The sequence below is a fragment of the Choloepus didactylus genome, chromosome 12 (genome assembly GCF_015220235.1).
Source record: "Choloepus didactylus isolate mChoDid1 chromosome 12, mChoDid1.pri, whole genome shotgun sequence".
Taxonomy (NCBI): Eukaryota; Metazoa; Chordata; class Mammalia; order Pilosa; family Megalonychidae; genus Choloepus; species Choloepus didactylus.
This window is the reverse complement of record NC_051318.1, coordinates 34,321,862-34,337,310: the sequence shown is the minus strand read 5'-3', so window position 1 is coordinate 34,337,310 and position 15,449 is coordinate 34,321,862. Positions and strand designations below refer to the sequence as shown.

Below are 15,449 nucleotides of genomic sequence, written 5' to 3'. Positions count from 1 at the left end.
GAGCTAGTCAGCCCAGATAATGGCATGGGGCCTTATGTTTTGCCACAAGTTATTCTGTGAAGGTCTATGCACACGTCTTTACACATGCCACTGACTACTTTTTTAAACAAAAATTTTTGCTTTCCTTGTCCTTCACTTCATATGAATCTTCACTTGCGATGGACAGGCTTATTGTTTGAAGACGGATAGTTCTAGGAGGAAGAGATGTCTCCAAACAATGCCCTGGTCATGTTTATCCTAAGTAATATATAGCTAGAAAAGTTACATGTAATTTACCAACCCACATAGACACTGTCTTTAAAATTCCTCAATGAGAGGAGCCCAAGATAATCAAAATATCACTGGAAAACATCACCTGCAGTCCTAAATGGCTCTACTTTGTCTTTGTACTTAGCCTCCAATTGTGATTTCTTTATTAAGACTGTTAGTAAAGGTATAGTGGTTTTAATTCCTCTGTCTTCTGATCAGTGCTTTCGTGAAAGGCATTATATGAACTTGGCTAGGATGGTCTTGAATTTCATTTATGTCTCACCTGTTCTCTATAAACACAAGAGGCATTCCATTAACCAACATTTTTGAAACCAAAGTAAATTTAGTACAAAAATATACAACATAGGAAACTAATTAACAAGGAGATCATGCATTTCCCTGCCTTTCATAAACATTTAAATGATAAATGGCAGTGTAGTACAATAGTTAAGACCAGAGATTAAAGCCAGGTTTTCCTGGTTCTGCCGCTACACCACTTACCACCTGTACCCTTCATCCATAAAATGATGATAATTTACAACTGTCTTGTAGGGTTTCTGTGATACTAAATGAGTTAACAAGTATAAAGCACTTAGGGCAGCACCTAGCTCATAAGTGCCATTCATACCTTAGATATTTTTATCATAATTATGACATACACATACAGAAAGTGACAGATACAGGCAGAACTTTCCACTGAGGACTACTGCAGTAAATTCTATTGGATATATAACAGAGCCCCATGTTTGTTTGTTAATCAATAAATTACTTTATTATAGCAGATTAATTATGTAGAATTATGGCTGTCTGTTCTCTTATTGTGGACAGAATGGATAGTTCTCTCCTCATTTCTTTCCACATGAAGCTGTCTCTTCAGAATAGAAACTGAGCTACCAAATCAAAGTGGCTGAAACCACCTTTCTCAGAAGTATTTTTAGGAACTCTTACTCAGCCATGCCTTCCATGGAGAAGCTTTCCATGGATATGCCTAAGTATGGATGAGAAAGGCACTTGCCACTAGGATTTTCTCTAACCCTTGTCACAGTTTGGGTATTTTTCAGTCTATCTAAAACTATTCATGATCATCAAAAATTCTTTCTCTCATTAATTAATATATATCAAATTATGTATGTAACATGTTATAATAACCAAATCAGCAATTATTCGTTGCATACTTACCATGTAAGGCATTTCACTGCCCCCTGGACACATGCGCCTTTAAGTATTTTGAACTCTGATGCTACTACCTCTGACTTGTGTGCTTCCATGCCTCTTTGTTCAGTCTTAAACCAATGGAAACTTGCTCTATCCCCAACCATTTCATATAATTGGCTCTCACTGAGGTTACTAATAATTTCTAGCTGCCCAAGTCATGGGTGATTTCAGTTCTCATTTACTTGGCCACTTTTTAGTATATAGTTGTAGATACTCCTCACTGCAACCCCCATAAAATTCTCTCCCTCCTGGGCTTTGGACATACCTTTTCCACTTGTTTCCTCTCTTACTTCTCCCATAATCACTTAATTTCTTTTTCTTGCTCATCTCCCAGAGTTTACCGTCAAACTTTACTATTTTTTTGGAAGTAACTTTTGGGTGTCTGTGTTACCCTCAACTCATCTCAGCCTCTTCCACTTTCATCTTTAGGTCAATGTCTCCCAAGATAATCCCAAGATAATTTCTTATCTTGGCTTTGGACTCATCTTTTCAATTTCTAATTGAATATTTCAATATGGAAATCCTTTCAAATTCTGCATGTTTGAATCTGAAGCCATCATGTATCCCTTTGTCAATTCAAAAACTATTTTTGAGCACCTACTATTTGCCAGTACTTGAGATTTTGTGGTGAGCAGGACAGGCAGAGTACCTGCTCTCTTGGATCTTACAATTCAGCTTGAAAGGCAGATCTTGACAGTGGGCTGTCAATGAGGTGAATGATTGGAAAGGAGAAGCTATGGTTCAATGGGAACATGAATAATGGGGCATTTTAACATGGGGAGGTGGGGCAAGGAAGGCTTCCCTAACATTATGCCCTTTAAATTCATATCTGTATAACAACTATACTTAATACTTAAAATTCATGCTATGTACTTTACATGTATTAACTCAGTTAAGCATCACAACAGCCATGCTTGTTAGTAATCGGATGCATAGCATTCAGGCAAGTGAAGGGGGGTGGGGATGTGGCACAGCAATTAGAGGGAACAGTGTGTGCTGAGGCCTTTGGGGGAAAGGAAGAGTGAGACGCATTCAAAGATAATTTTAGAACCTGTGAGAAACCCTCTGTGATGGGAGATTAGAAAGCAAAGGGGAGAAATGTGTGTCATGCTTTGTAAGCCATGTTCATGATTTGGGATTAGATTCAAAGGGCAATCATGAGCAACAGAAGGGGTTTAAACAAGGTGATAACACGTTCACATGTTATTTTAAAAAGGTTGACATGTGGATTGTTGGGAGGAGTATACCTTTTCGTGGGGTTAGCAGGTGAATTTGGATGTGGGAAATGACTACTGGTGAGAGATGAAGATGGTTTAGCTAAATGGAGTGCAGGAGAGATGGAGAAACTTGAATTTATTAGAAAGAATATTAGAAGCAGTGTGGGTAACAGGCTAACAAAATCCTCCATCCTGCCAGAAGAGACTCTGATCTTCTGGTAATCTCCCAGCTCCCGTTTCCTAGAAACAGATGAAGATTGTGTGTGCCAATGTTACCAGGCAATACTGCTCATGGTAAATTGACCTATTACTAATACATTCCAACAGAATCAGGAGGAATTTAAGTGAATTATAACTGGCTGATGGAGATGCCATGCTTTTGGCCTCCATGGGTGCTATGACTCTTCCAACCTTTGCAAGGTCCCTCAAAGTAAGACTTAAGGAATCATTAGAGAGATATTTGCTCCTGTGGGACTTGAGGCTCCTTTTAGCCAGAGAAGCTCCACCATCTGTGCAATATGGATCTCATCTGCATGCATCCAGGCTGTGCTACCTGGAGAGAAGATAGTCCCCAGACAATTGTATTAGTTGTTGCCCTCATGAATTGTTACAAGGACTCCTGTGGAGAGGAACACCTGATGCTGTCTTGCTGGCAGGATTTGGTTCCTGTCCCATATCCTTCTGAGGAGACTAGTGTCAGCGGACAATCTGAAAGTCTAATTGAACCTAAGTAGGTTGTCCCTGGGAATGTTAAAAGCAGCATTTAGAGAAATTCATGATCCAGTGATGTGAGTGAGGAACAGGGGCAGGATCAAGGATGGGTCCCAGGTTTCTGGTTTGGCCAATAGGATGGGTGCAGGAGATTTTACTGCACCAACTGTCTGCATTCATTGAAAAGAGAATTTTTTCTTGAGGACAATAGAGACAGAGAAGTTTGATGTATTGTAATTTTGTTCCTTTTACCTGACATTCTATTCCTTTTCTTTTCTTCTCCTTCAAAATAACCCCTCATCATTCTTCCAGATGCAACTCCAGTTAATCTCCTTTAGGAAGCCTTTCTGAAATTATTTTATACTTCCTCCAGACTGCAGCACTTTCATTATAGCATCATGACATCATACTGTAAGTGTTCTCCTGTCTCTTTTCTTCAAGTCTGTACAGTTGTCAAGAATATAAGCTATCTTTCTTTCTTTCCCTCTCTTCTTTCCTCTCTTAAATTATTGTATCCCCAAACCTAGTAAAAAGACTGATGGGATGATGCTCAAGAACTGTCTTTGAGTACATTTTAAATTAAGAGAATCACAAATAAGTTCTGAAGAGAGAGCACAATTCTATTTTTGTATTAGAGATTTCTTCAAGTTGGAGTTAGCTTTTGACTTGGGTCTTGAACAGCTAATATTTGGAAACATGGAAATTGGATATAAAGAACATTTCAGGCTTGTAAAGACTGAAAAAGGCCCAGAAGTAGAAAATATTGGACATGTTTAAGGCATATGTTCATTGCATGTGGAGTTCTTTCTCAGCTGCTCTTGAACTCATTTTCAGAAGGATTTTTTGAGTTCTCAGACTATTTACTCATCATTTATAATATATAGATTTCACCTCCATTTATTTTACTTTGCTCCACTTTATATATTAGGGCTTCATAAAATATTTTTAATTATTGTTTTCCTATTCACATAAAAATTTTTTTAAAAATATAGTATAAATCATCAAATTAAATCCATCCTCAAACAATAGTATCTGATGACATTTTATTGTATTGATTTCTAGTTTTTTTTTTAATTTTAAGAGGTAAAACTTTTTAAAACTAGATTTATGAAACTTCTTTGGCCATTTAAATAACTTATTTAGAGCAATTCCAAATTCTCTGGTATGCTCAGTTGATTTAGTGTCTGTGTGTGTTTTCCTGCATTTGTTCATACGAGATTTAAATAAATGAGAAAAAGTAGCCACTTTCTTTTGAGCTAAGTGAAGCAATGCCATGTAGCAAGATGAATGCAAATCTCAGAGACAGACAGATTGGGATTTGAATCCTGGCTCTATTTCCTACTATTTGTAGTAACTTGGATGGTTATTTGGTCGGCCCACCTTGGCTTATGTGTGTGTATAGTAAGGATATAAAGTCCACCTTTCAGCGAAGGGGTGAGAATGAGACGTAATGAATGCACTATGACTGGTACTCTATACCAGGACGGTCAATGAATGCCCTTTGTGTGGAATGGGAAATAAAAGATTGGTGCAGCCACCTCTGTAGCAGGACATCTTGAAACACTATTTACATAAAGTGTTAAGAGGGGAGTTAGAATCATGCCAATCAGCAGTTCTGCACCTAAGGAGAGGAATTGCAGATGGTTTGCTCAAAGCTTTCAGTCTCACCGTCATACAGCAGCCAGTGGTGAACTCATCATACTAACATCAGTATGTCGAACACGTTAACAACATACCTCCTGAGTGGCTTGAGAGTAGAACTAAATTGAGAATCATTAGTTAGATAATTTTCTTAGTTTACCACCAGACACTGAGCCATAGTTTCTGTGGCCTTTCACCTGGAGGGTGATGAACTGGAACTCTGTGTATCCAACATGTGGCCTGAAAGCTTAAATGTGGTCCCTAACTTCAGTGTGAGGAGTGCCTGAGAATTTTAGCAAGCAGACAAATCAGTAAACCTAAAACATCCAGAAACCTACCTAATCAGCAGACACATGTGAACTAACAGCCAATGATGTTTATCAACCTTCCTAGCAATAGAACTCAAGACAATTAAACCAATTCTGGTGGGTTGGTATAAATTAACAATTGTAGCTGAAGGTGACTGTAACTAATTGCATAATTTTAAGTAACTCAGTTTTGATTATACCAAAATTACAACTTGATAATGAGAGTCATGAAAATGACTGGAAAAAGCAAATCTGTCTGAAGCAAGGCCATTCTTCATTTAATTAACTTATTTGTGAGTCATGTTCAACAGTTACAGACCTTGTTAACAATAAAAAATTTATGTGACCTATAAATGCTTGAAATGCTTATCAAATAAGGGTTATATGACTTTAAGATTCTACATAGAACATATATTTACATTTTGACTCATGTATATTTAGTTGTTTTAGCCTAATACAAACTTAATCAGAGACATCCACCTTGTACTCCATACAGCAGTCAAGATGAGAATAAGAAACTGACTTCTTATTGCTTTTCTTCTTTCTTTTATGCTCTTAAAATAGCTGCCAATGAGTCCAATTTAAGAAACAAGAAGGGATAATGAAGAGGCACCTCTTAATTGCACAGTCAGTATACATGTATATTCAGGGAGTTCTTTAATTCATAGCTGCAATCTGAAGGAAATCATATAGCCTAAGAGTATGAATTCAATGACTCTCAGGCATTGCTGGATTTCTAATGATGAAGAAGAGTTTCAGACAACTAACCCAAGCTAAGTCTTTCTTATGGACAAATAGAGGCAGCTATTGTCCCCAAATTACCTTTTAAAATCACAGACTTCATTCCTGAGGTCTTAAGTGTACCTGTTAGGACTGTGTTTGGTGGAGCTACTGGGCACTTAAATACCAAGTCTGTAGGTTGTTGCTCCAGAGATGGATGGCAAGGTGACAACCTGGGTGTTATCAGTGTCCCAGACTCCTTTTATCTTTCATTCTGCTCTGTTCTTATGGTTGGACTTGCCAGCATTATCTTAGTTTGCCAGGGCTGCTGTATCAAAGTACCATAGACTAACTGACTTAAAAATACAAGAATGTATTGTCTCACTATTTTGAAGGATAGAAGTCCAAAACCAGGCGTTGACAGGCCATGCTTTCTCTGAAGTTGCTGGTGTTCTGGGGGTGGCTTGCCAGCGATCCGTAACTCAATCTCGGCCCCCATCACCTGGCCACCCCTCTCTGTCTCCTACTACTGTACAAATTTCTCCTGCTGATTAAGGACTCCAGGCACACTGGCCCAATCAGACCCACTCTGATTCAGTCTGGACTCATCTGAACTAACAGGATCTTTTGAAGATCCTATTTACAAGTGAGTTCACATTCACAGGACTGGGGTTTGGGACTTGAACATGTTTTCATGGGGGACATGACTCAATCCATAGCAGTCATGCTCATAGTCAACCTCTAATTGTGTCCATCTTCCGGGGAAGAAGAATGGGAAAAGAAAAGGGTAAAGGGCAAAGGATATGTGCTAGCTGAATCTATCCCATTTCCTTAAGAAAAATAATAGCTTCCCTGAAAACCCCAAACAGGAGACTTTCTCCTACATCTCATTCATTAGAGCTATGTCATATTGGCACTTCTAGATCAAAAGGAGTCTGGAAATCAAACATTTTTCTGATGGGAATATTATCATATCATATCATATTAACAGAAAAGAGGGTTCTGTTAATAAGTAGGAAGGGGAAAAGGATATCGAGTAGGCAATAAGTAGTGCGTGATACAATTAGCATCCATTCATGGGTCGGTTTACTAATTGAGGACTATGACTGAAGTGTTTAAAGGAAATGTGTCTTGGGGCCAATTAATTTACTGAAAGAGGTTATTTTCCAGGGCAACTTTAGATGTCCAGCAGAGCTTTCTGAGATGATGGGAATGCTCTATATCTACATTATTCATCACAGTAGCCACTGACCACATGTAGCTATTGAGCACAAGAAATGTGGCTAGTGTGACTAAGAAAATGAATTATTAATTTTATTTAATTTTAATAAATTTAAATTCAAATAATCATGTGGCTAGTGACTACTATATTGAACTAGAACATTCTTGTTAAATATGTTTGTGTGTGGAAGAAAGGAAGGGAACGAGAAGAAAATCACTGATGTGGAAATAGAGGCAAAAAGGTAAGATCTGGGAGAGAATGAATGGCTTGTACACCTGGAAAATTACCCAAATGTGTGAAGACTTGGGAATTCAAGTGAAGTCAAGATTTAGCATTTTTCAAATGGTTCATTTGCTGGGTCTCTATAGATGCATTCTAGAATTATCTATTGTGCACATTATATAAAGATGAGCTATTGCTGACTGTTCTAACACCAAGGAGAAAAGTTGTTCTCATCAAACGGTAAATATAGATGATTCTCCAACATTTCTGCTACCACTCAGTAGTGACAACACAGTAGGTTTAATCAGATAAAAGCTGACTGAAACCTCCCTTATTATTAATGTTTTTTTAACTCAAATTTTTAGGAATATTCCGTTCAGTGTATTTACTTTATGGAATAATTTCCTTTCTTATCTTATGGACAACACCTTTTTCTTTCTTTTCTTTTTTTCTTTCATCATTACTCTATGGTCCTACTCATCTGTCTTCTCCTCCTCTGCCCTAGCCCTAAATATTGGAATTTCCCAAGACTTATTTTTCATTCCTAAACTTCCTCCCTAGGTGGGTTCATTCAATTCCAAAGTTTTAAATGACATCTACTTTTGGAAACTCCAACATTGATAAGCCCAGCCCTAACCTGTCTTTTGAGCATCAGGCTTAAATCCAACTGCTGGCTTGATCTTTCTACTTAGTTGTCTTGAAAGTATCTTAAATGCAGGAGGCTGATTTTTCTGCCACAACCTCTCAAATCCCAGCCTCCAGAGTCAATTAAATCACGTTACTAGTCACACTTTTTATCTAGCTAGGAATCTAGTCTTTGGCTTGTTTCTTTCCTTCACTTGTCACTCCAATCCAGCACCAACTCCCAAAGACTGTCTCCAAAATATATCTCCATCCACTTCTCTCCCACTCCACTGCCACCCCATCTTCCTGGCGACTCTCGCCTTGTACATGGAACACTGCAACAGCTCTCACTTTCCCCATATCCATTTTCTCCCAACACACCTTCATCCATTCCTATCCAATTACCAAAGTGAATTTTCACATTGTAAATTATGTCACATCACTCTCTTGCTTAAATTCCTTGCCGTTTCCCATTTATACTCCTTACCAAAAGTAGTTTGCTATATTATGGTCCCTGAACAGCTCTCCAACTTTATGGTATTCTACTACTTATGCACTATGCTTCAAGCACACGAGCCTTCTCTCAGTGCCTGCAACATGCCAGCTCTTTCCTGTCTCAAGGACTTTTCATTAGCTGTTCTAGAGCTCTCTTCCTGGAGCATTGGCTATCTTCTATCCCTTGGGTACCATGGGGCCCTTCCCTGACCACTTTAGTTAACTCTTCAATCTTCCATAGTCCAAGTTTATTTTTTGGCTTGTTGCTGTTTCCTCCCCCACTAGATTGCATCATAAGTGTAAGGTTGATACATATTTCATTCACTGTTATTTCACAAGCTGCTAGAAAAGTGCCTGGCAGATAAAAGGTATTCAATAAATATTTCTTGAATGGGTGACTAAACTGTTAGAGTTTATAAAGAACAGAATATTGAAAGTTTTTTCTTAATTATTATTATAAGTAAAGAGAAGTTAGATAATTGGCACATCAAAACATTTAAATATCAATGCATTTTGGTAAGAGTCTGGGCTAGAGGCCAATTTAACTTTATGGAAGGAGGTGATAAATTAGCCAATAAATGAAAAACAATCTCCTCTGTCCTTGCATATAAATGTTGTATTAAATTACTTGCTATTGAGGAGCCAGTTATTCTCAATGACATTTGTTTTAGTTTCCTTGGCTGCTCAAGCAAATACCATGGAATGAGCTGGCTTAAACAATGGGTATTTAATGGCTCATGGTTTTGAGGTTAGGAAAAAGTCCAAATCAAGGCATCATTGAGGCAATGAGTTCTCTCCAAAGACTGGCTTTCTGGAGCTGGCTGCTGCCAATCCTTGGTCCTCAGCTTATCACATGGTAAGGCACATGGCAGCGTCTCCTAGTCTTTCCCTTCTCTTCCGGGTTCCACTGATGTTCAGCTTCTGGCTGCTCTCCTTGTGGCTTTTTTCAATCTGAATTTCCTTCTGCTCATAAAGGGCTACAGTAATAGGATTAAGAACCATCCTGACTGAGCTGGGCCACACCTTAAATGAAGTAACCTTATCAAAAGTTCCTGTTTCCAATGGGTTCACACCCACAAGAATGGAAAACTTTAAGAACATGTTTTTCTGGGGTAAATACAGTTCCAGACAGCCACAATATTATAAGTCAAAGGCAGCACTCCTTTCTCTGCATAGAGATTGCATGATTCCACATAATTTTCTTTAATTTCATTTATGTCAAATTGATTATAATTATTACTAACCCAGGATCAGTAAGAAACACAAACATTTGAAAAGTCCACAGCTTAATGCAACTGATACTAGAATAGAAGCTCTGTTTCTTTATGATTTTTGTACCCCTGCCTCCAAAATTGGCTTTTTATTGAACTCCTTGAAGAAAGCCACACTTAAATTGGGCTTTCATTTTTTTGGAGGAATTCAAAAAATGAGGCATTAAATGAGGAATTCAAAAAATGAAGTATTAAATGAGTTATAACTCATTTAATAACTATTCATTGAGTAGAAAGCTCTTGAGAGGCACCAGTTCTCTAGCTTCAATCTATCTACAGAAATAGAAATAAAACAGAGCATTCAAAACTGTCCACCATCTTTGGGCAACAAACCCTTAATCAGATGACCTATAAATGTGCCCTGCATTTATTTTTTCCCCATAACCTAGCTAATACAATTTTAGGGCTCCCACTTGGTATTTTGTAAATAAAATGGGAGGGAGATTTTGTTAAAAACAACCTTAATCTGCGATTTTTTTTTTTTTTTGGATGTACTATTTATAAGGCAGTGCGCTTGGCATTCTAGACTACCATGATGAATCATAAATGATTCCTATTCTCAAGGAATTCATAGTTAAGCAATTAATTTACTTGATAACCACATAACAGAGGGAGAAGACAAAAAGTTATACGGTAGAGATGAAAAATACAGTCGTATAGAAACTCAGAGGAGGTAAAGATGAAATCTACTTGGTGATAATAGGTCATTCTTCTCATGGGTGTATTCCTTCTCCTTGAGCTTTAAAAATTAAGCAGGACTTGGGTGTGCAAGAGTAGGTGGAGGAAATTCCTACCTTAGCAAAGGCATGAAGTCAGAAAACCATGGGAAATGTGCAGGGAATAATGAGTAGGTCCATTTGGTTAGAACAGGAAGTGTGCAAAGGGGGGAAGGATGATATCGTAGTTTCCTAGGGTTACTGTAACAAAGTGCCACAAATTGGGTGGCTTAAAACAACAGAAATGTATTGTCTCACAGTTCTGAAATCAAGGTGTCAGAAGGCCCACGCTCCTTCTGAAGTGTGTGAGAGTCTGTTCCATGTCTCCCTCCTGACTTCTGTCAGTGGCAATTTTTGGCATTCCTTGGATTGTGGTATAACTTAATCTCTGCCTTTGGTGTCACATTGTCATTTTCTCTGTCTCTGTGTGCCCCCTCCCCTTCTTATAAGGACACCAGTCACATGGGATTAAAGGTCCACTGTATTCTAGCATAGCCTCATTTTAAATTGCTTAATTCCATCTGTAATGAGTCTATTTCCTAATAAGGTAACATTTTGAGGCACTGTGGATTAGAACTTCAACATATCTTTTTGGGGTACACAGTTCAACCCATAACAGGGGAAGAGAGAATAAGGTTGGAAAAGTAGTTTAGGACTCTATTTTTTTCAGGAATCTAAAACATAAGAAGGGCTAAAATAAAACAGTTGAACCTCATCTCATAAGCATTAAGAAACCATAAAGGAATAGAGAGCAGGGTTGTTAATTGAGCTATAGGGAACTGTGAGCAAGAACGTGGGAGAAGGTTTTCAAAAGTTTAGGATGGTGATATAAGTAGATATTATAGAGGTAGCTTCAGTAAGATTTGGCAACTCTTTGAATGAGGAGACTAGAGAATTCAAATATAATTCAAAACATTTGGAACTGATTGTGTCTTTAAAAGAAATGGGTAATAAAGAAGAGTTGGTTTTAGAAAGAAAATTACCTGTAGTACTGGAAGTATTAATTTAGGGTGCTAGTAGAATAAAAACTATGGAATCACAGAAGGGAAACCTGGGAGAGATTTAGGAGCTAGAGATACAGCCTTTTGGTCATTGTGATTATATGAAATTGAGATTTGATGAATTTTTCAAGGGAGAAATTAAAAAGCTATCTTAAGAGAAGATAAGGATAAACAACAGAGGATTACTATATTTATCAGCTCAAAAAAAAAAAAAAAGGTAAAAGAATAGATAAAAAGGCAAAGGAGAAGTTTAAAATGTAAGAAGAGTCCAGTGTCATGAAAACCAATAGAGGAAAGGTTTTGAGTATTTGAGGAGAATACGCATGAATGTCAATGTGTAACTTCACATATTGCAGCAGCCGAAAAGATGGGAATTCAGACAAGGCTTCTGGTTGTTTCAAATCAATAATTATTGTTTATTTTCCAAAGTAAACTACAGAGGCAAGGTGACAGAATGGAAAAAGTGCGGCATTGAAATCAGAGGTACTGGACTCAAACCCTAATCTTTTGTGGTTGAATTATGTGATTTGGAGAAAAATCACATACGCTCTCTGACTCAAAGGGCTTTAGTGGAATTAAACACAATAAATCAGCCTATGATTGAAAAAAGCCCATTGGAAATAGATCTGTTAATATAGTCTCCTCTTGAGTTTGCCTCCCATTGGTTTTCCATTAACTCCCAGATGATCATGTGTGATGGAGAATCATTGCCTGGATTCAGGGGTGGTTGAATTAAATTAATCATAGCATTGAATTTCAGACAAACATTGGTCACTAATCCCTCCTTGTGCAGAGCTGAGTGAAGGAGGGGACTAATAGAAACGAGGTTTATTCTTGAAAGTCCCACCACAGCAAATGGTTGAGACAGAATGGTGCCAACATATGCAGAGAGGCTGCATGGTCTAAATGAAGTTTATATGTGCTCCGAGGAGAAGGGTCCGGACCACCACACCCATCATGCTTGGTTTTGTATCCCCCTGTGCCTAGAAAGATGCTGTTCATAATAGCACATATGCTGTTCATAATTACTTGCCATAAAGCTGATTTGGAGAGACCTGGCTGTATGTTATTGCACATACTAGGAAATAGAATAAAGTGTTGAGTAGAAGTAAGAAATTTAAAAAAAGGATGATGCAATGGGGTATCAGTGGCAAGTGACTAAAAAGGTTTATATGCCGATGTATAAAAATACAATGTTGTACATATACCAAAGCTGTTTTTAAGTTCTATACAGTAATAATCGAGACAATGTTGCTTATGTTTATATCTGTACTTATTAGTAAGTAGAGAAGTGCATAGGTAAAGGAATACACTCCTAGATGCCATTGGTTTAGAAGTTAACCTTTTGTTTTTATTAGGAAGTGATAGGAGCACAATCAGTAAATGCTGCAAGCAATGGTGATGTGACTGCCTTGCAAAATGTGTCTGGATGTCATGGTGCCTGTGATGAATAATGACACTAAGACTCCATATTGATAAAAATACAAATGAAGGAAAATTTTGTATCCAGAAAGGATGGTAGAATTCCACTGAAAATTATTTCAGGATTTCTTTCTCCCTTGAGTACATTTCTTATGCTAGCTTCATTCAAATTTATTAAGCTAAAGCTCTGTTTTGAAGTTCATTAAAAAAAAATTGGATGCCAAACAGACTATGCATAAAGAAGTGTGTTTGTTTGCTAGGAAATGGAATCCTGCAGTCTATCTATCTATCTATCTATCTATCCATCCATCCATCATCTATCTTTGTCTGTCTGTCTATCTTCTTAAAACAGATTCAACTGTTATTTACCCATTTCCTTACCCTGTGCCTCCTTCCCCAACTTCATTGTTGCTTCACAGGCCATGGAACCTGTTCATGTGGTCGTTGTGTTTGTGAGAGAGGATGGTTTGGAAAACTCTGTCAGCATCCACGGAAGTGTAACTTGACGGAAGAACAAAGCAACAGTTTGTGCGAATCAGCAGATGGCACACTGTGCTCAGGAAAGGGTGAGTATCTCTCCGGGAGCTTGGACTGGATACCTGCTCTGACACATGGTTTGTGTCACTGCAAGTAACAACCATCTTTTCCAGACTACACATGGCATGTACAAAAACCACTATGTCCTCTGCCTGCACCATACCTTAAGCTGGAAAATTAACCACGTAAAGTTTAGGATCTTAGAAAAAGAAATGTGTGAGATAGGTTTCATGCAAAAAGATTCTTAGCCTCTTACTGTGAGTAACATCATTATTGAATGAAATGGAATTAATGATTGTGATGGTTAGGTTCATGTGTCAACTTGGCCAGGTGACCCAGCTGTCTGGTCAAGCAAACACTGGCCTAACAATTGCTGTGAGGACATTTGAGGCTGGTTGATAAACCAACAGGCTGGTTTATTGGATCATCAGTCAATTGACTGCAGCTGTGACTGATGACTCATCAAAGGGCGTGCCTTCCACAATGAGAGAATGCAATTGGCTGGATTTGATCCAATTAATCAGTTGAAGATTTATAAGCAAGACAGATAGAGGACCTTCACTTCTTCTTCGGCTGCCCAGTGAAGCATTTCCTGAGGAGTTGGTCGAAGTTGCCGGTTCGTTTTCTGAGGAGTTCATCGAACACATTCGTTGAAGATCCCAGTTCATTTCCTGAGGAGTTCGTCGAAGTTGCCAGTTCGTTTCCTGAGGAGTTCATCGGACATCTTCCTTGGAGTTGACAGTTTGTTGACGGCTCTACAGAATTTGGACTCGTGCATACCCACAGTTGCATGAGTCATTTTTACAATTTGATAATCAGAGACACCTCTCATTGATTCTGTTTCTCTAGAGAACCCTAACTAATACAATGATTTTTAAAAAAAATTGAGAAAGGACAGCAAAATATATGGGACACCGAATGGACAAAAACCAACTGACCAAACCGAAAGGACAATTGCTGGGTTCACTTCTGAGATAACACAGCCCAGAACTGCAGAAAAGTAATCACAAGTAATAGAACTGCAACAACTATGGTGTTTGGAACTGCTAAGAAGGGGTTGGGGGACGTAAGAAAGACATAAAAGGAAGCTAAATAAATAATTTCATTTAAAAAAAAAAAAAAGGAAAGAGAAATCTTACGGCTCCCAAAATTCTGATACAATTTTCTTTGACCTAAAAATCACCTGTTGTTCCAAGCAAACATAACATGTGTAACCCAATATAAGAAAATAGACAAGAATTTAAAACAAAAAAGTATGCAAAATGGTTATAACTACAAGTTGCTTAAATAGAAGACCCCAACCCAAACATTTACCATGGAAACAGATTCAAGAAAAAACACAACCCCTCCCAATACCCTTCCCACACCCACACCTGTACCTTCAAAAAAGAAACCTTAGAGCATATTTTTCTGAGTAAAGAATCCTAATAGATTAAATTTTGGACAACTTGATTTTGATGTTTCTGTATGATATTCTTGAAGGGACTTTTAAAATCATGCTATTATGGTACATATGACATCATGTAGGATGGTGTCATGTTTCTCTTTGCTAGTGCCTAGAATAATACCAGGAGTGCATGGCATTCTCGCTAGATCACTGGGAACTGATTTGCGTGGAAGTAGATGCTATGAGACCTTCCAAATCTCCTCTTCAGCTCAGTAGCCTCCGTGCCTCCCTGCAGCATGGATTTAGCGGTGTATTCACACTGAAACACCTACCCTGGTTCAGGATTTGCATTTAAATACCTTTCTGAAAAAGACCCAGTAAGCAAAACGGAAGCAGATCCTCTGAAGAGTGTTACCAAAGAAGCTCCCATGCCACACACACGAATGGGGGGGGGGGGGCGGGGAGCAGGGAGTGTCATGGGTAATGTGCCC

General features: G+C 38.2%; 1 protein-coding gene across 1 annotated transcript in view; it reads left to right on the top strand.

Annotated features, from left to right (window-relative positions):
* The window catches only part of ITGBL1 (integrin subunit beta like 1), a 252,793-nt gene that overhangs the window by 229,217 nt on the left and 8,127 nt on the right, over positions 1–15,449 (top strand). Inside the window, exon 9 of the mRNA XM_037800214.1 lies at positions 13,454–13,600. Coding sequence (XP_037656142.1) covers positions 13,454–13,600 — 147 coding nt within the window. The remainder of the gene's footprint in view (positions 1–13,453; positions 13,601–15,449) is intronic.